Source organism: Phlebotomus papatasi, chromosome 1, assembly GCF_024763615.1.
Source record: "Phlebotomus papatasi isolate M1 chromosome 1, Ppap_2.1, whole genome shotgun sequence".
NCBI lineage: Eukaryota > Metazoa > Arthropoda > Insecta > Diptera > Psychodidae > Phlebotomus > Phlebotomus papatasi.
This window is the reverse complement of record NC_077222.1, coordinates 103145386-103171975: the sequence shown is the minus strand read 5'-3', so window position 1 is coordinate 103171975 and position 26590 is coordinate 103145386. Positions and strand designations below refer to the sequence as shown.

Below are 26590 nucleotides of genomic sequence, written 5' to 3'. Positions count from 1 at the left end.
TTAATGTGGCGAAAAGTACTCCCTCCACGCTATGTAAGTTTACGGAAATTGAGAAATACAAATTTTCCAATATTTTTCCTCTTATGTGAACATTTCAAGATGCAGTGAAAAATTGAATAGAGTTCTTAATCCAGCCTAGAAGCCCCAATTCCTCCCTGTGTTCAAGACAAGGCACTTCGACACGGATCAGAGAGAGAGAAAATTGAATTCAGATCGAGATGACACTGTAGCAAGTGATGCTGTTAGTGAAATTGCGGCTTCCTCTTTTCATGATGACGCCGTCATTGAGGACGATGAGGCCATTGAGGGTGAAAAACACGAGGGGTTGAACCGACATCCCAAGATGGTTGGAAGATTGAGAAATGTGTAGGAGAATTTTGTGTGAAATCTCTGACTATCTCTCTTCTCCATCCTCTTCGTTTTTTTTTCTCTCTGCCCGGAAAAATCTTATCCTCTCGCCCTTTTTTTATGTACATACAAAATTCATCACCACGAATTTTCCAACCTCCTCTCCATTTATATCGTTTCAGCTTCATCGTCTTTGCCTTCCGCATATATACCCTAAAGTTCTGGTATAGAGGGTTTGGGAAGGTTGAGGATGAGTCTCCATTGAGCAATGTTTGGATCAGGGGTTTGTTTTACGAACAGATTTTCAAAGAAGCGACATCATCCTTCGTTCAGCTTCCTCAAGGATTCACCGCCACTTTCCCTCTTTATATTCTAGCATCGTCTCTCGTCAGCATCCCCCCAACCATCGTAAAAAGTAGTCCTTAGTGGTGGATTTTTCTTTCTCCAGGAGGGCAAAGAGGGTGAAATTTGGGGGATGATGTGGCAAATAAAATATTGATGTGATGGAAAAAGTATACACTTCATCGGATGTGAACATACACATTTTGCACGAAGACGTTACAGGGAATGGGGTGTTAGAGAAAGTATAGCATGGTACCCTCCCCAAGTAAAGTCAAAATCAAATCGCTTGAGGAGCATCGGAGTCAAGGAAAAGGTTCCGAAAAGACGAAAAGAGAGAGATAAAAAGGCGACCCAAGATAAAACATCAAACCTGACCATCATTCAGTTCACAGAGTGATTCTATATTTTCCGTTATATCTTGTTTGGTCACCCTTGTCGTTGTTATATCAAATGATGGTATAAAGTGGACCTTTAAGGATCCCTTCCTCCATTCACATCCCATGCTACATCATCCCTTGTCCATTTGGGTGTAGGAGACATCAGTATAAAAGGAGAAACCATAGACCACCACCCTCAAACCCTAGACACCTCACATATGTGATCAAATAAAAATGGGAAGCAATAAATTTCCGATTGTTTCTATGTTCCAGTTCACTGAATTATTTACAAGGAACGAGAGAGAAAACACCCGGACACACAGCACGAAGAAAAAAAAAGAGGAAGACAAGAGGAAAATTCTATGAGTGTTTTCCCTCTATTTTTTTCTCCGCATCTCACCACCCAATCCACCCACTCTCGCACCACCCCAACATTTTTCTACATCTTTCACACACACAGAATTTCCACATTATTTCATGCATGATGGGAAAGTTTTCCATGGTAGAAGAAAACGAGGGATGAAAAATAAGTGATGAGAATATTAGTATCTCATTTCTCTCCATCCAAAACCCCCGCCAAATTCCATTTAGTGATGATTGTATGTAGAATGGAGTTATGTAATTTTTCCCCATATATTACATACAAATTCATGACATTTATGTATCACTTCATCGCATATATATCACCCAAAAATGCTATCATACCTTAAGTGTGAGGGATTTGAAGAGTGACAGAATGGCGCGAAAATTTCACTATCATGAATTTTCCCCACATCATCACACGAAAGGGATATAATTCTTCTACCCCAACTCTCTGGAACACCCCAGGAATGGTGTTTTATTTATATATCTTCATTTGAGGACTGTTAAGTGTAAATTTATGAAAACACCACCTCAGGGGGTGGTAATGAAAATTCTGGAGGGAAATTCACATTAACCCTGAAAAGAAAATGTGACTATGAAGAGTTTTTGGGCCTTGGATGCTTTGGCTTTGAGCAAGTGCGCTCTACAACATACTAAAAATTTATAATTTGGTAACACCTGATAAAGTTCATCATCATCATCATCGTCATTTTCAACCGCTTATCCTTATTGGGGTCGCGGGCCCATGACATCAAGGTTAACGGAAAGAGAGGTATATAGTATGCAAATTTCAAATGGAATATCACGTGTGTAAGAAAGGGTACACTCTAGTGGAGTAATACGATGAGTAACATATTACTGTTCGTATTAATTGCTTTCTGAATCGTATTATAGGCAATTCGAGCAATTTTCCATGCGTGCCAACTGTGATTCGGTTAGTTTTCGAACGAAACACGAGAGAGGGGCATGATAAAACACTTGCTATCTTTTTTTGCCATTCTCGCAGTTCAGAAAGTATTAATCTTAATATTAATCTTATATGTGACATGGTCATCAGGAAGATGTTCGGTTCGATCACAAGACGCTCCAATGCAAGATCCTGAATTTGATTCAGCCACCTTGTCCTGGGTCTGCCCCGAGGTCGAGGTCTCCTCTTAATGGTTTACATAGTGCTGCGAATGCGATAAGTGCCGTGCATTATTGAATTTTAAATTTACCCCTATACTTCATGCGAGTAACACATACTCGCAGCGAAGTAAGTCGAGTATATGTGCTCTCATAATTAAAATTTCAGCTTGGGTACATCATCCGTGCTCGAGTAAGCGAGAGCACTGCTGCGGCTATCCAGCTTTCGCAAATGTCCCTCTACTCTAGAGCACGAATTTCCTCTGTGCGCTGATAAGCTGCACGAGATTCCCGTGAATTAATATCATGTAGTTGTGAAGTAAACAAAGTGTCTGTGAGGTTAAACTCTCTGGCCTTTGTTTTCCTCTGAAATCTTATTTCGCCTGATAAAGTCAATGAATTAAATCTAAACGGACTGTCTATAATCGATCTTAAGAAGGGTTATAATGCGACTTTTTGAGTTTAATGCTTTGAAAAATCCCCGATGTAATTAGGACTTTTATAAAGGGACCTCAGCGGATCACTGGGTAGAGTAGTGGCCATGCGATCTTGGAGACTAATCGGTGCGATCTGTCGATCTGCCTACCACTCACGGTTCACTCGCTGGCGATACTTGTTCAACCCTGGTAGTGTTCTTATGACTGTTAGGTCTCGCGTTCGAGCCTTGACAGTTGCAGATCTTTCAGTTGTCGTTTTAGTCTCGTAATACACATTCACTGCGCAGATCCATAGTCCGAGGCTGGTTTACTGTGATACAAAATGGTACTATATGTATAAGAGCGCACACAGAGTACCATGATATAGAGCAGGGGAGGAATGATAACTTTTCTATGCTATCGAATCGACAACATCGATAAATTTGTATACGTTAGATCAAATGAATTACGACTTATTACGTATTGTTAGGCCATTTATTGTGACATTCTTAAAAGTGTTAGCTACAAAAAAGTACACCTATTATTTCAATTTTTCATAATCTACAGTCGATACTATCGGAAAGGAGTTATCATGTCCCCCCAGGTTTACCGCGCTATAGAGCAGGTTCATCGCCCTGGGGGTTAAGATAGAAGAAGAGAATGGGGAATGCATAATAGGCCTAAATAAGTCGCCTGCATGCAGCACCTTTGAAAAGAATATAGTAGACACAGAGATAAATATATCGACGACTTCATTCCATACCAAGCTAATTTAACCTTGCCTTTTATTACTCCGAAAAATATGTCATTCCTGGGACCTAGATCTACATTTGGTGAAAATTTGGTGGTCATACGACGTCCGAGTAACGAGATATTCAATTTTTTCGGAAAAAATTACATGGAGAGCATATGAATTTGCAAACTTCAAATGGCTCTCCTGAGATATGTGTTATACTGAGATAACATACAGTAGCATAGCACACAATAATCTTAAGACCTCTAGGAGAAAGTCTTGATGCTTCGTAAGATCCCAAGCTTTGTAATTTTTATTTTTTTCCTTGCACTTTGGGTACTTGCAGGAGTAGATACTATGCCGCTCACGGATCACTCGAGTGACAATGTGCCGATCTTATGAAAAAATGTGTCGATTTACTGATTTTGTACGGATTTGTCGATCTCTTGCTGACCTGTCGATCTTGTGTCGGTATGCCGATTCGACAGAATTTCCGCAGAGTTTAAACGAACGCTATACCTCATAAGCGCAAACTGACATTTAAATCTGCTGATTTTTCATTAAAATTGTACCGATCTGTCGATTTTTGGTTAAATTGCGTCAATCTGTTGATTTTAGCTCCAGATCGGCCAATTTTGTCGATCGTCGCTAACTAGTCACTCTGAGAGCCACATATTCACCCTTTGGGGCTCTTTCCCCTAGTTTTCAAAATATTATATGTGTGCGATGAGCACATTTATTCAGAAACAGGAAAAAATTGATCATTTCGATGCTTAAGACCGTACGAAGCATGGGCACTATAAATATAAATTTTAGTGAACCTGCTTTTAAGCATACTTCCTCAGGGATGTGTACAGCGCTCTTTGCGGAGTGGATGCTCTATTTTAGTGAGATTTACTTTTAACTTTATACTTCATGCGAACAACATATCCCCGCTATGGAGTAAAGCAGTCTTTAGACTAGTGCTTTAGCCCAGTTCCGGAAAGTTTCAAAATCCTAAATACAGTGGGTGTCAGTTTGTTGCCTAATGCATGTTTAAAAAATCAAGTGAAAAAAATGAAAGAAAAAAGTACTTTTTCAAATTTTTCTTTTTGCAGATGAGTTCCGTGTAATCCGTAGATATTATTTATATTTTTCAAAAAAATAATTAATTTTATTTCATATCAAAAATAATTGTTTTCCAAAAGTTGGTCATTTTTGAAAAATCAAAAGTTTGTTGCCTCATTTAAAAATCTGATTTGAAATGGTCAAAACATGCAACCAACTTGATGTAAACTAGTTACATTTTGAGTTTATGTCATTTGAGAAGCAAAAGGTGTCTTTGTACATTTTTAAAGTTATCCGGAGCCAGCATGATCATTAGGTTTGCGAACGTTACCGAAAAAGAAAGCAAAGAAGGGCCCAAAACGAAATTTCTCAAGACTCTGACAGACCGAAATGACCCAAAAACATCAGCTAATTATAGTTACGAATACGAATTTGGAATAATTCTGATGAACTAGTCTTAAACCAAGTTTCAACATAACCTATAAACATAAATCGAAGGCATGACCTTTCATGGGTCCTTATTACTTCTCACTACAACATACCGAAAGAGTCTTATTTCGTTAGAAAAACACCGTGCATAAATCTTCCCAATCAACCACAGGTCATCAATTCATAAATTAGAGAAAGACCAAGATTGCCTCTAACAATGAAGCAATAAAAGTCATACCAATTCAACCCTGGTACCTCCTGAATTTGCTGTGCTTTAACCGAATAAACCGCTTCCACGATAATATCATGGCTCTTTTCCGTCTTTATACATTTGCTCACACCATTTCCCCATTTCCATTTTCGGGGAGTGAAAGTCGTCGAAATTGCCTCCTCTACATCCCTCAGGCTCAATTTCCACCTCTTACCCCAAAAAGTGGAGCAACCATGGAACAGAACACACCATTAAATAAATGTTGAATAGGAAAGAGAAACTCCAGTTGAGTTCACTCAATTCCCATTCCTTCATTTTCCTCCATCTACACCACTTTCTCTCTCTCTTCTTCCCTAACTTGCAGTCTGTTTTTCTCATTTTCATCCCACACAAACCCCATCCTAGCTTTACTCCTCGTCTCTCCCAAATTCCTAACACACAAGTATGAGCTTTCACTCCTCTAATATACAAACCATAGTATTAAGTGTATGGTGAGAGGGAAAAGCTCAATGCTTGGCAATGAGAACTTCAACCGCAACAACCAAGCTTCCCATTTCCCAGATCTTTTGGGATGGGAGGAGGGAAAACATGAGAGTGAGGGAAAGCACCACCAAATAGAAAACTGCTCCACTCAGTCGCAGAAGCAATGTTGGTGTGGTGGGAAAAGCAAATGCCTGGTGTGATGTTATTTCGTCGACAACTCCAACTTCATCTGCACACCCCCATAATACCGGGTGCCTCATCCGGAGACAGAGAAAACTTGTACACACATATTGGCCTGGGGAGATCCCCATGTAGCCTCACAACCTGTTCAACCTTAACATTCCAACCGACACTCTACCACCCTCTTTCTCTCTCACAGTTATGGTGCACATTACGGTTCTCTGTGGTACCTTCTATACGTGCACATAGCATCACCACCCTCGAACAGATCCACCCACCTTTGGTGCCCTCAAACCACCTCAGACTGTACTGTGTCACATTGCACCATCAAAAGCTCACAGCCAGAGAAAATGGGAGAGAAAGAGACCAAGTTTCCCAATGACATGTTCACCCTCAGCCACATATTCAAGGGGTTAATCAGCGGGAAAATTCACATGTAATAGTTTGATTCAATTTAAATCGCCTGTTAAGCAAGTGCTGGAATTCACAATGAACCTCTATATGACCTGCGAATTGATTATGTTTGTTTTGATTTCAAAGGTATGTGATATTTTTTGAAAGACTAGGTGTGAGTATAGGTTGGGTGATATTTTGGAATACATTTCAGAAGTAGGATATAACATTGGCGAATTTTGATCAGTTGTCGTATGATCGATAGCAAGCGGTCTATTCGGCGACGGGTAAACTAGTTGAAGGGCGTACCAGGCAATCCTAATCCTTCATTCTTAAATAATAACAAAACCGTTAGGGCCTTGACAGACCTTAGGATTAACCGAGAAACGACTTTGTGTAATCATATTCGAAATAATGGTTAAACCACATTTCTATCATTTTCCACTAAGTTGTCTCTCGGCTTAAGTCGTAATTGTGTTTAGGACCTTACTCGTAGGCAGGTAAGGATTTCGATGGCGGGTAGATAAGCCACATTATGACTTTTTTGACAAGTCATAAGGTTGACAAGAACGTGAGGTTGGAGATACGTGAAAAAAGATTCAAAGATCTCAGTTGAACAAAGACCGTCCAACGTAGAGAACGCCAATAGCAAAAAGATTCTTAGTAATACATTAAAATACTAGTGAAAAAAAGTCCCAAATAAATGTTTAAGTGGCAAAGTGTAATGGTTAGCAGACGACAGACGAAAATTCAAATTGTAAAACGACTTTAATTGAGTAAGCAGAAGAGTATAAAATTGTTCAAGTTAAAAGATTCTAAAATAAAACATTTCTCAGCCCACTGATCAAGACCCACACCAATTCGAAGTCTTTCTTTTTGAAAAGAAACGAATTGTCTGGCGAACACCGGAAGAGCTGCAACTACGTTGACAAGAACATTTTATTACGTCCTCCGCCGTCTTAGTTTTGATATTAAATCCCCAGATCGTAAGAATGGAAAATCCTTATTTATATTTTCTGTATATATTCTGCATATATATTTAGAGGACCGAAACGGTTCGAAACTGTAGTAGGATGCCTTAGGATGCCGTAGATGCAGAAGACTTTGCCCCTACCCCCCTTTAGTTCGTAAGATTTTCTTTAATGTGTAATACGTGTAAGGCGAATCGGATTTTGATCTCACAAATGTCAGCACTCAGAACTGAACAGATCTACGACTTAACTACAGGATGGCTAAAAAAATGCAATAAGTTTCAGAGTAAATTGCTGTCAGACTTGCTGTCAAGCGAATTGCTGTTTATATATTTTGCATAGTGGTACTTCATTTTATTGGCTAAAAGCCTACAAAAAGTATTTTCGATAACATTTTGTTAAACTTTTTTAAACCGTAATGGAACTCAAAGGTGACAATTTAATGTCGGTATATTTTGCAGGAAATGCGGAAGCAGCTATCGTTAGGGCTCTTCAAAACCTGAATGTAATTGAACTTTTCGTTTTTCGAAACATAACTTGGTACAGGGATACTAGTAGAATTATAAAATGCTTTGGTGGAGGTCTAAAAAAAAATGATTTATCGCTAGTCATCGTCCTTAAAGTGAAGAAGCAAATTGAACGAAATCTGCGTCACATTTGCAGACAAACGATCTGTGAGACGCATAGATCGCAAAAAAAACCATGAAATAAATATTGTTAAAGGACCTCTATATGTAGCTTTGAAAATCCTGAAAAAGACGAGATTTCATCGATCCTCAAAAAAAAGTTATGCCCGATCGACGAAGAAGTAAATTCGCTTGCACGTTTATGGTCAGATCGAGAATGTCATTTTTTTCTAATAAGAAAAAGTTTCAATTGAGCAATTGATGTGCAAACAAAATGATTGTGTCTATCTGTAGAAAAGATCATACGATAATTTAGCCGTTCGAATGGCCACAGGAAGTCAAGGACCACCCATTTGAAAGCCTGGACTTCCTTGAAGACAAATTATCGCTTTCCACTGGGGTTTTAGGCTATACCGTCAAAACGAATGCAAATGTGTTTCTGGAAATTGTCCTGGAAGGAGTGTTAGAGTCGTGTACAAACGACAATTTTAGTAAGAAGTAATGAAAGTTCGATCAAGCCTCGACAACGTCGCAGAAATCACGCTCCGAACAAGATTTGCCTAAAAAACAACGTTTCGCACTTCATTTTAGGAGCACAATGACCTCCATGATTCTTGGATGCAAAATCGTTTGACTTCCCCAAAGTAGCAAAATGTCGATGAGCTGAAGGCAGTCTTTCCTCATGAATAGCAGGACATTCAGAAGGTTGATATCCGTGAAAACTGCGGTGGGGCTTCTGACAGATTTAAGACCATAGTTAAGTCAAAATTAGAATATATTGAACAAAACCGATAATATTCTAAAATTTTGATGTATTTACTATAATTTTGTCTTTATTTAAAAAAAAAGTTTAACAAAAATCGAGGATAATATAGCGCTTTAGTTTGTTGCATTTTTTTCAGCCACCCTGTATAATCAAAATAATAATTAGTCCACATTCCCATTAGTTTTCCACTAAGCCGTCTCTAGGCTTACGTCGTAAGTCGGTCTAGGGCATAAGGATGGTCTTTACCGATCGGATATGGTAGATCACATCGGCTAAGATTAAAAATTGGATTCAGTAAAGTTCAGGGTACCGTAGATTCGGGTAACATTGCCTTTCTCCTTCTTCTGCTCGTAAGCTTTTCTTTAATGTCAGAACTTATTGTACTGGACAGACCTACGGCTTAACGTAACACAATAATAATTGGTATACACGGTCTACATGTCTACATTCCCATAAGTTTCTAACAAAGCCATCTCTCAGCTTAGATCGTAAGTCTAGGGCATAAGGATGTTCTTCACCGATGGGATATGGTAGATCTCATCGGTGAAGACTAAAAATAGTGTTCAGTAAAGTTAAGGGTACCGTAGATACAAGTGACTTTGACCCTTCCTCATTGTGGATAGTATTAGTGAAGACTACAGACCATCCGTAAGTGCTAGAATTAAAGAAAAGTTTATGATCAACAGGGGACCCCGTGATGTTCGTAACAACAGGGGACCCGTTACTGTTCGTCATCTCCGAAGATCAAAGTCACCCGCATCTACGGCAGTTTTCATGACATTTCAGAAGTGGGATGAACTAGACACTCCGAATGTCGTATCCGACCGAAGCTTGTACGCTTCATAAAATCACAATAAGCAAATAATACAGAAGTAGTTCCTGATTACAAAACAATCAAAATGCCAAGTTTTCAATCTTATCAAGTCCACTGACAAAATAACTAATCCTAATTGTAAATCACATAACACCAAGAGTTTGTAAACTAGGTCTTCGGAGTAAAATACTATGTTTCCCAATAAACTTGAATAAACATTCAATGTGAGAAACGACATGGAAATTTGAGAATTCCCAAATGAATTGACTCCCCTATGCAGTTCAATATGTATGTAAATATCCCGGAGGAAACAACAATTCCACAGATCAAAAATAAGTTCAAACTGTACAACTATTTGTAGAAATATTCACTGTAAAAGCACTGTAGTAATGTGAACTTGGGTAGAAATTTACCAACAATATTATCTCAATTTTCACCTTAATTGAAATCAGCACAAAAGGCTAAAATGGGGTATATGTTGGAGAAATGTGAGTTATTAACCCTTGAAATGCATTCTTCCACCTTTCAGTGCAAACCCCGTCTACCGTAAATACCATGGAAGTTCTCTTTGGTCTGCTGTGGTTCCAATAAACGAAAGAGTGCTACCATACTTGTAACCCACCCCCCGCCTAAAAAGCCTCCCATTCCATTTGTGGAAAATGAATAGCAGAGGACACAGTATGTTTGAGAGGTGGAAAAGAGAAAACCCAGGTGTCAAGTTGAGGGTAAAACAAACCCCTTAAACATGGCTTTCTCACTCTTACGCTAACATTTTGGAGTAAGAGGGCTCTTTAACTGGGGGTTTAAATTAAGAGGGAAAATTGAAGAGAAAAAGATGTGCTGAGTGAAAGGAGTTAACCAAAGGGAAATTTAACTAATTTCAACTCTGTTTATTGCTCGAACTCCTCAGAGAGAAAGAGACTCTTGTAGAGGCCAATTACTTTAATAATTACTGCTTTGATACTTCAATATTTCCCACTTCAAGTTTGTCAAATTTTGTCATAATTTAGCTAAATTGACGTTTTGGGAAATATGACGTCACACTGTTTGTCCGCCAAGGTTCAGACCTAGAGGCCAAACGGTTAGAGATACCGAATTATAGTCTTCGTTGAACTTCTCCTAGAAGTCGATAATAGGATTGGTAATACGGTCTTTAAGGCCTAAGATGTAGCTCTATGAGGATTGGTCCATAGAGTCAAATACTTACTGTTACCGTTGAGCCCATAACTTAGCTAAGACCTACATATTCCTTTCCGTTTTTTCTTATATTAAAAAGGACCCGAACGGTTTAGCTAGGTCTACCATCTTGGAGGTGTATTATTTTGAAAAATTAGAAAAATTGCTTGTAATTTAGGATTTTGAACATTCGGGAACTGGGCTTAACCTGTAGTTCGAATTCCGTATAACGCAAACTAGTATTCTTCTTCACTTATCAGCATCATCGTCATTTTCAACCACTTATCCTTATTGGAGTCGCGGGCCCATGGCATTAAGGGTAACAGCCTACGCCTGTCGATCTTCCGTGATGTTCGGGAGGAAGATGTTCGGGTTCGATCTTAAGGCGTTTGTATGCAAGATCCTGAAGTTGATTCAACCAGCTTGTGTTAGGTTTGCCCCAAAGGTCTGATTTCGAAAACGATTGCAATGATTCTTCTTATCTAAATAAGTATTCCTTACATATAGGGTTAAAGGAACACCTATTGACACTTTAAGAACTCGTGTCAGGACTTATTGACACCCTACTCTGTACTATTTGGAATACGAAATTCGAACACTTATCCTTATCGAAAAACGCAGATTAATGAAAAAAACATAATACTACTTATATTTTATTGGATGCATTAAATAAATTTCAACAATTTGACAAAAGTGTCAATAGGGGCTACATGTCGAAGAGGTGTTCCTTCGACCCTACTATAATGACCGTCGTCTCTTCCTTCTAATAATTTTTTAAGACGAAAGCTTAAAAACGTTTTTGAGAACATATTACACAATCTATCCAGACGAGATGCGGTTCATTGAAAAGGTCCTGGAATTCCGTACAAATCTGAACTGTTTGTAACCACTTGTGAACCTATTACATTAAAAATTGACTTTCCAAATTAGTTTATCCGGAATATCAAATTTTATCGTACTTTTGGGTATAGTACTTTTAGGAAAACCGTTATAGTGGTTATAATTGCGAGTTTTTATATGAATCCTTAAGAGCAACAGCTCCTTATAATTTCCAAGACTGGTATGATAGGCCCCTTTTGTTTAGAGAGTCTCATATTGTTTAAGTCAGCCTCGTCAGGACCCCCAAATTCAGAAGTGGGATGCATGATAATATATAACTCATCACGGATAATTCATCCAACGGAGCTAGAAGATTTGTAGCATACTTATTTGCCTATATTTAACTTAGGTATCCATGTTAAGATACCCATTGTGTCCATACCATGTACCAGACGCATCCCAGCTGGCAAATAAAGAAATCCTGTAATTGATCCTAGAGTCGATTATTATTTCTTTATTATTCTTTAGATTCTTTATTATTTCTTGCATCTACGAGAAGTCCTTAATGAATACTAAATCAGGAACTACCCCAGAATCTGTGTCTGTGGACCTGTGACCTCAGGTTTGCACCTTGTTTCACAGTTTTCACAGTATTCTGCTTAAAATAAATGGCATCAGGCTTGACAAACATATGCCGTAATAACGGCAACGAAACGACCCGGACATGGAACGAGGTGCCTGAAACAAATTCTTGCCTTGGGTCGTATTAGGATCGATTCCGAAAACCTTTATAAAGTGGCGGAGAATTGGCAAGTGCAGGCTAATAACCTGGGTGTTTTTCTTAAACCTATAACCCCGATAGGGTAAGAAGACCTGTTATCTCAGGCTTGCACCCTGTATTTCGGTATTCTGTTTGAAAACAAAAATGACGTCAGGTTTGGCAAACCTACCGCGACGCCAATTGAATTTCAAAATGACTATATGGAATATAAGAAAGCCATGTAAGCGAATTCAGGATCTTGCCATGGGTCGTCTTGGGATCGATTCCGAACACCTTTCTAAAGTGGGGGAGGATCGACAGACTCGGGCTGCTATCCTGAGTGCCCTTCCTAAGCCTGCGACCCCGAGGAATAAGCTATTGAAAATGAATTAATGAACTTGCAACATTACTAGGTAACCCTCATCAAGGCCCACAACTTCAGAAGTGGGATGTGTGAATAAAATCAGTAATGTAAATTGATTTTTATCAGATACAAAATTGACTTACTTTTGTATTATTTTGAGTAATCTTTAGGGTACTTTATTGATCGGTTCGTGTCTGTTTTGAATCGGTAAATAGTATTGAAGTCATTAGTTCGAGCATTCTGCAGAGTCTTGGTAACATAGCCACATATTTTAATTTCAATTCCAACCCCTGAGTTAGCCTCAGTACATCCCTGGATTTGTGAATACAGCACCAAAGGGAAAGCCATATAATCGACTCATCCTTTTTGCTGCCACCCTCGAGAGAATATATACAAGAGCCAAGAGGGTGTTTTGTCGCAAATACATTTATTTCCTCCAACACCACAAAACCATGGAGTGTACTTTGTGCGGGGAATGGGAAGAACGACATGGTTAGAGGCAATTTCAGGTTCAACAGGGACTGTTAATGTGGAATTACTCGCCACCACCTCAATTCGAAGCACAAGAGAATCCCGAACGAGGGTTAAGTGGGTGGAATATCGCCCTAACCTCAAACTCTGAGCAACTCCTTAAATGATTCCTCGGCAGTTCTCTTGGTTAAGGGGGTAGAACTGTGAGTGAGGCAGTGAACAACGAGTCGGAACGGAATGATTATCGTCAACAAAAACGGAAAATTTACGATAAATCCCACTGACTTAGTGGATTGGATGGATGGAAAATAAATTACGTTTTGGGGTGGTTATGTACCCAGGAAATTTTATATACTTTTATACCACCATGATTTTGGGGAGAGACAAGGCGGGGCGGGGGGGAGCAAATGAGAAGAGGAATTGAAATAGGGGGCATGTCGGTTGAAGAAGAATGGTTGGAACTTTGAGTGAGAAGACATAGACTCTTTCTTGATGGTGCTAAAGGAGAAAATTTGCGTGGGTGAAGAAAATCGCAGAGTGGAACTTTTTGGGGTTGAACGGATGGTTGATTTTGGTTTGGTGTTGTGATTCATACCCATTCTTCATCATCAAATCCCAAATGGATGGATTATTTTAGACTTGGCGTCGAGTTTATTTAACCACCCACTGTTTTCTCATCACACCTTTTTTTTCTCGTCTTCCATCAGATACCTCATCCCCCATTCCACTCCCAATAAAAGCCCTTTTTGGAGCTTGTGGAAAAACTTCCCAAGACTTTGTGGTTGTGAGGAAATTTATATTATCTAATCTTCATCACAATTTGACACTCTTCCACCCTGTCAACTGGGAATTTTCTACTTCAAGTCGTCTTGAGGGGGATAAAATTTTATTTGTATGTCACCTTTTCGTCCCTCGTCAACCTAACCCCATACTCCTCTAACCACCCAAAAGTCTAAAAACACCGAATAACATTGAAAGTGACGCGCGTGTATAGAATTTTCGTCAAGGGAGGTTGAATTTTAATTTTCAGATGAGACGAGAAAATTGCCATGGAAAATCTGCTTTTTCACTCCCCTCAGGTACACTAAAAAATGTTTAAGGTAAAGGCGGGCTATTGTGAACAAGGGATTATTTTCTATATTATCTTTTAGAGCAGTAATTTCGAAAAAAAAAACATTCTTGATAGTAGTTAAGTTACTGTATTTAAATAAATAAAAACTTATTATTAAAACTTAGGCCGGCTTCAGACCTAAGACTGTCTTCAGACTAGAGGTTCAGCCCAGTTCCCGCAGGTCTCAAAACCTTAAACAGCAATCGATTTTATTGATTTTTCAAAATGTAATAGGTCATTTGCCCTTAATAATCCAATCCTAAGTCAAAATTATCCAAAAAATCTTGACTGATAAGATATAGGAGAAGTTAAGCCATATGGCTAAGCCTTAAGTCTGAAGCCCGTATAAGGCTTGGCCAACTGGCTTTACTCCTCTAATTCTTGATGAGGCATGATTTTTTAGAAAATTATTGTTTTTAATTGGATATTAAGGGCAAATAATGCATTTAGATTTTGGAAAATCAATAAAACTGTTTGTTATTTAGATTTTTGAAGCCTTCGGGAACTGAGCTAAATCTCCAGTCTGAAGCCGGCCTTAAGGGGGTTTCCCTAATTACAAATTCAAAAAATCTATATTTTTCATTGCTTAAATCGATAGATAAAATATCTAGAATATAGGGGAGAGTATGCTCCCTTTGAAAGTTCATGCCTTCAAATAATGTGAATTTTCTTTTATTTTTCCTAAGAGACTGACATCTGTTAAGTATTAGTTAGCTTATCATAAAGTATAGATAATTACATGATAATCATGCGTTGTTTCTTAGGAAAAATAAAAGAAAATTCACATTATTCGAAGGCATGAACGTTCGAAGCGACAGTACTTTCTCCTACCATAAAAAATTCAGACAAAATTTTGTTTTAAACAAAAAAATATTATTTAGAAAAAAAAGGACACGAAAATAAGGTTCCGATTTAACGACTTTCTTAGGATTTTTTGAGCTTAAATATGAAATACTCTTAAATTTATTTTAGTAATGCAGTGCTGCGGCGAAGCACTCCAATGGACTAGCCATTAGTTCACTATTTTGTAATGTCTTTTTTTTTTTTTTTAAAAAAGAACTTTAAATGGAATAATGTATAAATAAACAGTAAAAATTTCAAGAAACTTCATCGTTTCTTTGTCTTCTAAAATAAATAAATAAATTAAATAAAAATAAAATAATTAAAAATCGCGAGGAAGCAACTAATATTTGGCTTCCTAATTAGGGCAACCCCCTTAAAATGTTTTACTGAGTAAAAAAATAAGGGAATGTAGGGATGGTTCGCACACAGTGAACCTTCAAGCGATGCGAATTTTCTTTTTGTGTACAATTGCTGGTTTACTATTTCTCATCTCGTTTCATGAGGTTAATAATTATCTATCTTATGGCTAAGATATGACAAACTAGCTCTTTGAAAACATAGAGAAAATTCGCTTCGTTTGAAGGTTCACTGTATATGAATCATGCCTACATTCCCCTAATAAAAAAATTCCGAATATTCACATGAATTTGCATTATACTTATTTATTATTCGGAATTTAAATTCAGTACGTCTACCGCCGGCTTAACCATTACAACTTTCATCGAGATTTATTTTTCTATTAATTACATTTAATTATGTGCAGTAGACTTTCACTTAATTGAGCTATTTCTGAAATGAACGAAAAATTTATTTGGCAATTGTCTTGATTTTGAATAAAATTTTCTCAAACTCGCTGTAGCTCCTCTTATTTTATGGTGATTCTTTATAATTGAGCGCTTTTTGTGGAATTTACAATGAGATTTTGCTCCAAATGCCCAATTGAGAGAATGTCTACTGTACATATTAAATTGTTCACACTTTTTAATATTTCAATATTAAAAAAAAATAATATTTAAAATATTTCAAATAATTCAACAATTTTTAAAATATTTTTATTAACTTTGTTTTTTTTTACCGGCCAATTAAGAAACAGCTTTGGGCACTCAATGGGTGAAGTGGCAGAGTACACGTTCTATGATGCAAGTGTCCCGGGTTCGAATCATCTTTAAGTCACCAGGAATTTTTCCGGCGTTAAAGGTATTCGAATTGCATACATGTTACTTTCTGTATCCTGCGCATGAACCAATAAACTTATTATAACTTATTATTACTTTACAATTGTGTACAGACATAAGAAAAAAAATAACTTTGGGTAGTTAGTAAAAATGATTTTCTTTATGGGATACCGGTGTTCCAATCGTCCTTAAAGGGTTAAAACAGATCATATCCCGATCCCGAACAGATGAAATCTTAAAGATTCCATCTGAGATTATTTTAATTTCGCAATCTGTTTTAGTATCTCGTCTGACGTAAGGTAAGGGGGCTATACACATTATTTTAAGGCTTAACGGTAAAATATGAATGATGGGCCTTAATTAAGGACTGGATTTTGCCACGTGCATCAAAGACGGACGAATAAAAACTGGAAATTATTGGTAAATGAATCTTGGAAAGTATTCCATCTTGTCAGTGACAGCTGAACAACATAGTCGACAACACATTTTTAGTAGTTCCGATGCTCACCGCTAGGAGCGCAAAACAGTCGTTCACGTATATTTTCTAAGGGGTATTTGCAATCAGAGCTGTTTAAAAGTAAGGTATGAAAGGTAAGAGTTAATTAAGGCCTTAATTTACGCTTATCTGGTCAGATGGGCCATTATAAATTTGAAAATTTAAACCGACGAGTTCCACAAACGTCTTGCAGGAAACGTTTACGCATTGATAACCTATTGATATCATAGATTTAAACTTCTTTTAATCCCTGTCCGAATTAGACCGGTTTTCCTCTATATCCTTGGATGGTCTAAAATTGAGGGAGACAGATGGGAGACATAGGGCTTTGTTGGCGCAAAAAAGGGTACCCCCAGTAGAGATTACAGCTTTTCATTAGTGAATTACTAATTAAAAAATATTATTAATGATGGAGTTAGAGGTGGGTTGGTTTTTTTTAATCGATTTTTCACCACCCTCATTCTTCCACGTGCTTTTTTTTTCATCATCCCCCCGTCACATAAATTTACATCTCTCCCCCTTTTGTGAATTGTTGGAGGAAGGGCAGGAGTATTAAATAATTAATAGCAAGTATACACACAGAGAAAAATTTTGAGTTAGAAAAAATTAAGAAACGTGGTTTTGAATCAAGAGTACAAGAATTTCAAACTATTTTCCCCTATAATTGAGATATTTTGCGCTTGAATTTCTCTAAAAGAGTATGATAGTTTAAAAAATAGAATAAATTGTGCTTAATAATAGGAGAACAGTGGGTTTGATTTTAGAGAATCGTAGTTTTGAACACTGATAGAGCATACAGAAGTTTTAAAGTTAGAAGGTCATGGTTTTGATTTTAGAGTATAGAGGTTTCGAGTTAAGACTATTTTGGTTTTGATTTAGCGATCGAAATAAGAGTTATGGTCGAAATCGTGGTTTCATTTTCATTAGTGGTTTTTCGAACTTTCGTGGTTTTGATTTTAGAGTATCGTGGTTTCGATTTTTTCAGAGCATTGTGGTTTTGATTTTAGAAACTTTTGGTTTTGATTTTAGAGTATGATGGTTTTGATTTTAGTATCATGGTTTTGATTTTAGAGTCTCATGGTTTTGAATTCTATTATACTATTATGGTTTGATTTTAGAGTATTGTGGTTTTGTCTTATGGGTTTGATTTTAGAGTATCGTGGTTTTGATTTTAGAGTATCGTTTTCGATTTTAGAGCATTGTGGTTTTGATTTTAGAAACTTTTGGTTTTGATTTTAGAGTATGATGGTTTTGATTTTAGAGTATCATGGTTTTGATTTTAGAGTCTCATGGTTTTGATTTTAGAGTCTCATGGTTTTGATTTTAGAGTATCAGGGTTTTGATTTTAGAGTCTCATGGTTTTGATTTTAGAGTATCGTGGTTTTGATTTTAGAGTGTGGTTTTGATTTTAGAACCATGATACTCTAAAATCAAAACCATAAGTTTCTAAAATCAAAACCACAATACTCTAAAATCAAAACCATAGGTACTCTAAAATCAAACCCATAAGTTTCTAAAATCAAAACCACAATACTCTAAAATCAAAACCACAATACTCTAAAATCAAAACCACAGTACTCTAAAATCAAAACCATGATACTCTAAAATCAAAACCACGATACTCTAAAATCAAAACCATAATACTCTAAAATCAAAACCATGATACTCTAAAATCAAAACCATAAGTTTCTAAAATCAAAACCATAAGTTTCTAAAATCAAAACCACAATACTCTAAAATCAAAACCACAGTACTCTAAAATCAAAACCACGTTACTCTAAAATCAAAACCATGATACTCTAAAATCAAAACCATAATACTCTAAAATCAAAACCACGATACTCTAAAATCAGAACCATGATACTCTAAAATCAAAACCACAATACTCTAAAATCAAAACCATGATACTCTAAAATCAAAACCATGATACTCTAAAATCAAAACCATAATACTCTAAAATCAAAACCATGAGTTTCTAAAATCAAAACCATAATACTCTAAAATCAAAACCATAAGTTTCTAAAATCAAAACCACAATACTCTAAAATCAAAACCACAATGCTCTAAAATCAAAACTATAATACTCTAAAATCAAAACCACAATGCTGTAGAATCATCACCACAATAGTCTAAAATCAAATCCCCAATACTCTAAAAGAATTCAAAACCACAATAGACCAACATCAAAACCAAAGTACTCTAAAAGCAAGACAATAATATTCTAAAATCAAAACCATATTAGTCTTAAATGTTTCAGATTAAGCAACATACTTCAGTGGAGATGAATTCCGATTGGAAAAGTTTATATAAAAATATCGAAATAAGACAGACTATGAGAGGTTCTAAGCCTTGATACTCTAAAATCAAAACCATTATACTCTTAAATATTTCAGATTAAGCAACATACTTCAGTGGAGGTAAATTCCGATTGGCAAAGTTCATATAGAAAATTGAAATGAAAGATGCATATGAGAGTTTCATGGAAGTGAATACGCGCGCATCATATGCATCACGTGGAAAAAGGTAAAGAATGAAATATATAACATTCACAAAAAAAACCCTCAAAATGCCTTGATTCAAAACCTCAGAATACTCTACTTTCAGAACCAGCAATACTCGACAATCAACACAGCAAACACTCCAAAATCAAAACCATGGTACTCTAAAATCAAAACCATGGTACCCTAAAATCAAAACCATGGTACTCTAAAATCAAAACCATGGTACTCTAAAATCAAAACCACAATACTCTAAAATCAAAACCATAAGTTTCTAAAATCAAAACCACAATATTCTAAAATCAAACCCATAAGTTTCTAAAATCAAACCCATAAGTTTCTAAAATCAAACCCATAAGTTTCTAAAATCAAAACCATAAGTTTCTAAAATCAAACCCATAAGTTTCTAAAATCAAAACCATAAGTTTCTAAAATCAAAACCACAATACTCTAAAATCAAAACCATGATACTCTAAAATCAAAACCATGGTACTCTAAAATCAAAACCATAAGTTTCTAAAATCAAAACCATAAGTTTCTAAAATCAAAACCACAATACTCTAAAATCAAAACCATAATTTTCTAAAATCAAACCCATAAGTTTCTAAAATCAAACCCATAAGTTTCTAAAATCAAACCCATAAGTTTCTAAAATCAAAACCATAAGTTTCTAAAATCAAAACCACAATACTCTAAAATCAAAACCATGATACTCTAAAATCAAAACCATGGTACTCTAAAATCAAAACCATAAGTTTCTAAAATCAAAACCATAAGTTTCTAAAATCAAAACCACAATACTCTAAAATCAAAACCATAATTTTCTAAAATCAAACCCATAAGTTTCTAAAATCAAACTCATAATTTTCTAAAATCAAACCCATAAGTTTCTAAAATCAAAACCATAAGTTTCTAAAATCAAAACCACAATACTCTAAAATCAAAACCATGATACTCTAAAATCAAAACCATTTTTGCTACAAATTCAAAACTATTTTTCTCTAAATTTAAGAGTAAAAAAGTCTAAATTCAAAGCTACTGAATTTCAAAACCATCGTACTCTAAAATTTAAGAAAATGCTCTTATAGAAATTTTTTCTTAATTTAAGCGAAATTTAAGAAAAAAATTGCTTGGAGCAAAATCGAACCCTTAGTTAGAGTATTTTTTTCTTGAATTTAGAGGGTAATTTTTCTCTGTGCACAGTGCGTGCTATTGGTAGGGAGAAATGTATTTTAATTTATACAGAAGCTTATTGAGTGAATTGGGGTTGTGTTATTTTTGACATTTGGGAGTAAATGTCATATTCCATGTTTCATGCTCTTTCTACTTTTAATTCTTCCCTTAACACTCACAAAAAACCACCTTTTTTCCATGGTGAGAGGGAGTATTTTATTTTTCATTTGCTCTCCATCCCTTTCATTCTAGCCCGCTCCAAACCACCCCCAACCCTCTCGAAAAAAAAAAAATTTGGGGCTTGGGTATCTGGATGAAATTTTTATTCCACTCATCCGTTCATTTATACACCAGCATCCAACCCTCTATTTTGCCCGATATTGCCAATGTGGGTAGGAAATGAGTTGATGTATTATTGAGGAATGATGGCAAAGTGGGGTAGTTGGCGGGAAAAAAAATCCTGGCCAGTCTCATTTTTTGCCGCGTGCAAAAGCTCTCTCTCCCCACGAAAAAAAAATAGACTGGGGGGATACATAGCAGCTAAGGGAGTCAAAGAGTTCCGAATGGGGTTGGCTGGAAAAAAGCTGCTGTCGTTTTATTTTCATGTTGATGCTGGTGCGCTTCTCACCAACAACACCATCATGCTGCCCAAATGTGAGCGACACAGAAAAACGGATACAGTGGTCTAACTAAGGGTGAGATGAACGTTAACACCCATCCCTCCCGCAAAAATCCACTCTGATGAAATACATTTTTGAGTTGCTGCATATCGTGTGGTAACATGCTTTTTAGTTGGTTGAAAGTTTGGGGAAAAATAAAGCAATATTTCTTGGAAATATGCTTTAAATGCACTTATCCGGTTAACCCTTTAAAAACTTACAAAAATTAATTGTTTCTCATACTTTTGTTAATTATTGACAAATAATTATTATTCTTTTTATTAAGTTATAAATAAATATCTAAAAATCGTGTAAAAAATTTGACACGTTACAGAAAATTTTTCAAATTTTATTGAACGAGTAAAAGAAGGGAAAGAAGAGTGACAGATCGGCTAATCGGCGTCGATCTGTCACCATGATCGGATGATAGGTAGCCGAGCATATTCGGAACAGTGAGAACCGGATGCAGTTAAACGAACCCAAATATGATGGGAATTTTTTATGAATCTTATTAGAAAAACATCTAGATAATATTTTAAATAATTTACTTTAGGTAGGGAGAAGTGGGGCAGCTTTGAAATTAGGCTTTTTTCTCTAATTTTTAAATGAAATTGAGCCTTATCATGATGTAATTTAGCATCGCAATTAGTTTGTTGAGCTGAATTAAATTAATTTTATTTAAAAATAGGAGAAAAAAACATTTCAAGGCAGCCCCAATTCAAAGGTGCCCCATTTCTCCCTAATATTTTAGTTACGAGAAAATCAGTTTAAATATATTTTTATTGTCAGCCGGAAGAAAAACCTAAGTAGAAAACTTTCTTAAATTAAAATCATATTATTATGATAATATTCAGTTATTAAAAAAATTAAAATATTTATTAAAATACCATTAGGGGAAAGTGTCCATGCTTGATACGATCCAAGCTTAATAATAACTATTTATTTTCTATGTTAATCAATAGTTATGACTCATAGCAATATACTTTAATAGCTGATCCTAAGCCTCACATTTCCCAAAAAAAATTAGGATCCTAGCTCTTTTTTCCTAGTTTCAGGAAGCAAAAATCAAAAATAGGTCCAAAACTGTAATTTCGATACATGATATTTCATAAGCTTTTTTTTAATCAATGTCGTTGTTCAGGAAAACTGCTATCATAGGCACATAGAGGGTTCATCAGTATTAATATTTATGTAAAAATATTTTTACTTGGGGACACTGTTTTTAAGGGTGGTGACAAATTCATAAATTCTACCTGTGTCCATCCTAAAAAAAAACCATGATTGATAATTTAATTGTGGCAACTCTATCTTTAGATGTGATTCTTTCATAATTACACCTATTGTAATCCTCCATTTTTATCGACAATTGACATAACCTTCAACCCTGTTGCCTGAATTTTAAGGTTGCAGAGTAACATTTTCTGGGACTCAAAGGGAAAAAATGGTTTTCGCTAATGCCCTAATGTCATAAAAACACGGTTTAGAAAAATTACATAAAAGTTAGTTTAAAACTAATAACCAGTCGTACAAACGATTTTTAGGCAGATAGATTAGAGTTCAGTCTAAATATTGATGTGCATTTTTTTGTATCCGGTGAAATTTTTACAGTAGAAATGGGCCTTCGAATAGTTGAATCAATTATTATACAGGAAGGCCCCGGACCCAACTTATATAAAAATCGCCACTGAATTTTCATTTTCTTCTTGAGGAAAACTTAAGGATTTCCAGGAACTATTTGAGGTGGGATTATGAACCTAATCAGTGGGACATTTTTTTGTCATACTGGAAGAATCGCTTCGGTTTATGTGTTAATCAGAAAAAAATCGCAAACCTACAGTATCAAGCATGGGCACTTTCCCCTACTTGTTTAAAAAAATGAAAAAGGTTCTAGAATTATTTTTTTTTTAGCATTTTTGTTTGTATTTTTTTCTTTTTTTTTTAATTTAACATTCACAAAGCCAAAGAAAATTTTTATACATTTTTTTTAATCTCTTTTCTTTTTTTTAATTTCATCAATTAAAATTTTGTGGTATTTCTGCTATAATTTTTCAAGTAATTTTGTGGCTTAAAAGTTTTAATACAAAATCAATTACTTTAATAATTCAAAATTAAAACAAATTAACATTATTGATTGGATTTATTTTAATTGAATTTACTAACCAAAAATTGAAAATCATTTTGTGGTAAATCATTCAAATGGTGATACCGTGCTAAAAAGTGTTTAAAGTCCAAGTGTATGTAATAATCCAAAAGTCTGACAGAACCTTAGCAATAGCGTACCTGAGTAAGGAAGCAACCAATGTCCGAAACGTAGTAAGATGCAACATTAAGAAATAGAGAAATCTCTAAAAGATGTCAAACTCAACAGGTTTTTGACTTCAATAATTTATTTCAACGTTATTGACTAAAATTTACTAACATAAAATTGAAATTTAACATATCGTCAGTTGGATCAGCAATTGTCGTAACTTCCTCATCGCCTCATCAGCACTTCTTTTAACAACATGGAAATACACATACTATACAAGAACTTCTGATGAAATGGTGAGGAAGTTACGACAATTGCTGATCCAACTGACGATATGTAATCTGAGCAGCTTTTGTTCTGTCATAACTGTCACAACGCCATCTGATATTCAGTTAATTTGCCATAAGCTGTCATGTGCAAGACTATTGATCTGTCATAACTGACAGATCGTGTGGCGACAATCAGTACAAAAAACCTCCGTTCGGAATGTTTTCTAGATATTTGCTGAAAATTTTTTTCTTTAGACTTGGTTGCCGTAGATAAGGGTGACTTAAGCGGTCTTCAGACTAAACTTTTTTGCAGCAAATGTTTGCACATTGCTGCTGGCATTATTGACGATTGAAGTGTCAAGAATATCGAAATTCGAAATAGCAGAACAATCACTGCTAAAGCGGAGGGTATATAAACTTGTACTTTAAGCTTCCGGTAGATTTTGGAATAGGTTTGGCTTGGCTTTGGAGTAGCTTTGTCTCTTCGAAAGGTTTATTAGTAAACGGAGCCATTACTTATATTTTATTAGACAGATTAAATAAATTTCAACATTTTCACAAAAGTGTCAATAGGGGTTCCCTGTCGAAGAGGTGTTCATTCGACCCTAATAATCTTTTGAAGAGACAAAGAAATTCAAAAATCGACCGAAAGTCTAAAGCGCGAGTTCGTATATTCACCGCTTTAGCGCTATCTGTTTTTCGATATCGAATTTTCGGTATTCTTATTCTTGACACCTTGACGACTTGAAATGTTTGTGAAACTCGTCAATTTAAATTTTCGAATTTATAATGGGCTTTTAGGTAAGTTTATTAGTCAATCTCTCAATTTCATCATCCTTTTCAGGAGATCTAATCCACTTAACTTAAACTAGGAACATTTATATTAAATCCTACTGCTTTTTCTCTTTCCCAATATTCATTTGGAAATTGAGAAACTTTCATAATCTACTGTATGAAAAGTATTTGTCACTCATTGTACCAAACGATCCTTTGCAAACAAAGTAATATGGATTTTTCACTTGTGCGGTAGGAGGCCTGTCTACCTATATTCCTCCCATATTCCCCCATATAAAATCCACTGTGACATTCACAGAGACAATTCTCAGTGAAATACATCGCATTTCAACCCTTCACCTCCGAAAAAAAACGGAAAATGAAAATATAAAACTTTCGCATATGAGTCCTGAGCACAAAAACCCTCATGAATCCAATCCTCTTGCATCTATTGACTCTGGGATGCATATGGATAGTGAATGTTGGGAATCCCTAACGCCTTTCCCGCGTACTAAAAAAAAAGCTCCAATGCAACAAGATTTTTTTCCCGCTCATGTCCTCGTCGCGTTTTTAATCTGCCATACATGCATTTGTATATTATCAAATGGACGAGACCATATTCCGAATCACACTCACTCATATTTTCCAACCCTCAGTCCTATCAAACCTTTTCCTCCCTATTCCAAGCCCCCCCCCTCTAAAACCACTTTTTTCCGTCAGCTTTTTCCAACACATTTTTTAAACTACACCGGCTTTTTATAACCATACTTCGCGTTTTCCCATCTAGTCTGTTTTTTGGGAAAGGTGTTCTTTGACACCAGAATAAAAAGATTTTTTTTTTGTTTTTGGCCAAAAAAAGCAACTGTGGAACATGGAATTTCTCTCACTCAATTTTTTTTTCTACCCATCTCCATGAATATTTTCACATTTTAGATGGAAGGCTTACATTTATGAATGAGGATCAACTGATATAATTTTCGACGAAACGTGTAGTTTTTTTCCCCACCAGTATCATCAAAAATTTAAAACCATCAATTCTAGATTACGAAATGCTGGGAAAATCGTATTGCAATTTTTTTTTCAGTATTTTCATTGCCCAAATGCTATTTCTGGATCGATTTGGATTATTAAAAGGATATAGCCAAGGATATAGCGCCATCTAGTAGCCAAATTTGAGACTACCAGTTCTCTCTACTGTCACTATTACTGCAGTGATTACAATAATTCAGTATTAAATTCAACTCACCTGTTTGTGCATCTCCACATTTAATCCATAAGACATTTCATAGTACTGCAAAGAAAAAGAAAAAAAAAACCTCAAATTAATATTAGAATTGTCGTTAGTACCAATAAAAAATACATTTAAATTCCCCAAAACAGTAAATTTGCCCCCCAAATTTTCGCACATTGTTGCTGCTTTGAAGATTTAGGGGGTTTGTGAGGAGGTTTCCAAAAAAAAGGGAACGCTGAAGGGGAAAATAAATACATAAATATGTATAAAGAGGGATGAAATCTGTTCAATTATTCAATTTCCCATTAAAAGGAACATCCAATGGTGAAAAAATTGTCTCTAACCCCCATTCTCACTCTCTCATTTTTCCACACCATTTTCATTTTCTGTCGCCCCCAAAACTCATCGGGGAAATTCTTTGGGATGGAGGAGAAGTTGATGGGCAAAAAATAGCAAAACAGAGTGGTACTGTGGGGTTGTGTCTAAAGTAAAGGAACTTCTTCACAATTATGCTATTTTTTTTTTATATAAAGCAGTTTTTCGGGGTGTCATTCAAAGATAACTTTAGGCCACGCCCCCTGTTAATTGCAACCTGAATATTTACCTTTAAAAATAAGTAATTGTCGTATTTTAAAAATTAGCTACGCCCTCAAATTTCTTACAAATAGAGATGAAAGGATTTTCCCATTTGTGAAGATAGAATTGGGGTACCTTAATTCAAAGTGATTTTAGGCCACGCCCTCTTTACTACAATCCGAATACTTATATTTAATGAATAGGTAACTATTCTAGAAACGGACCACACTCATAAATTTAATTCAAGCACAGATAAAGGATCCCAAAAATACCGAAAATTCGAAATAAAAGAACGGTCAGTGCCAAAGTGTCGAACATGTGCA

At 35.8% G+C, this 26590-nt stretch overlaps 1 protein-coding gene across 7 annotated transcripts in view; it reads right to left on the bottom strand.

The window, feature by feature from the left end:
• LOC129810186 (protein groucho) overlaps window positions 1–26590 on the bottom strand; it is a 338180-nt gene that overhangs the window by 90404 nt on the left and 221186 nt on the right. For all 7 annotated transcript variants that reach the window (XM_055860504.1, XM_055860505.1, XM_055860509.1 and 4 more), the window contains exon 4: window positions 25707–25751. In XM_055860504.1, the coding sequence (XP_055716479.1) occupies window positions 25707–25751 (45 nt within the window). The remainder of the gene's footprint in view (window positions 1–25706; window positions 25752–26590) is intronic.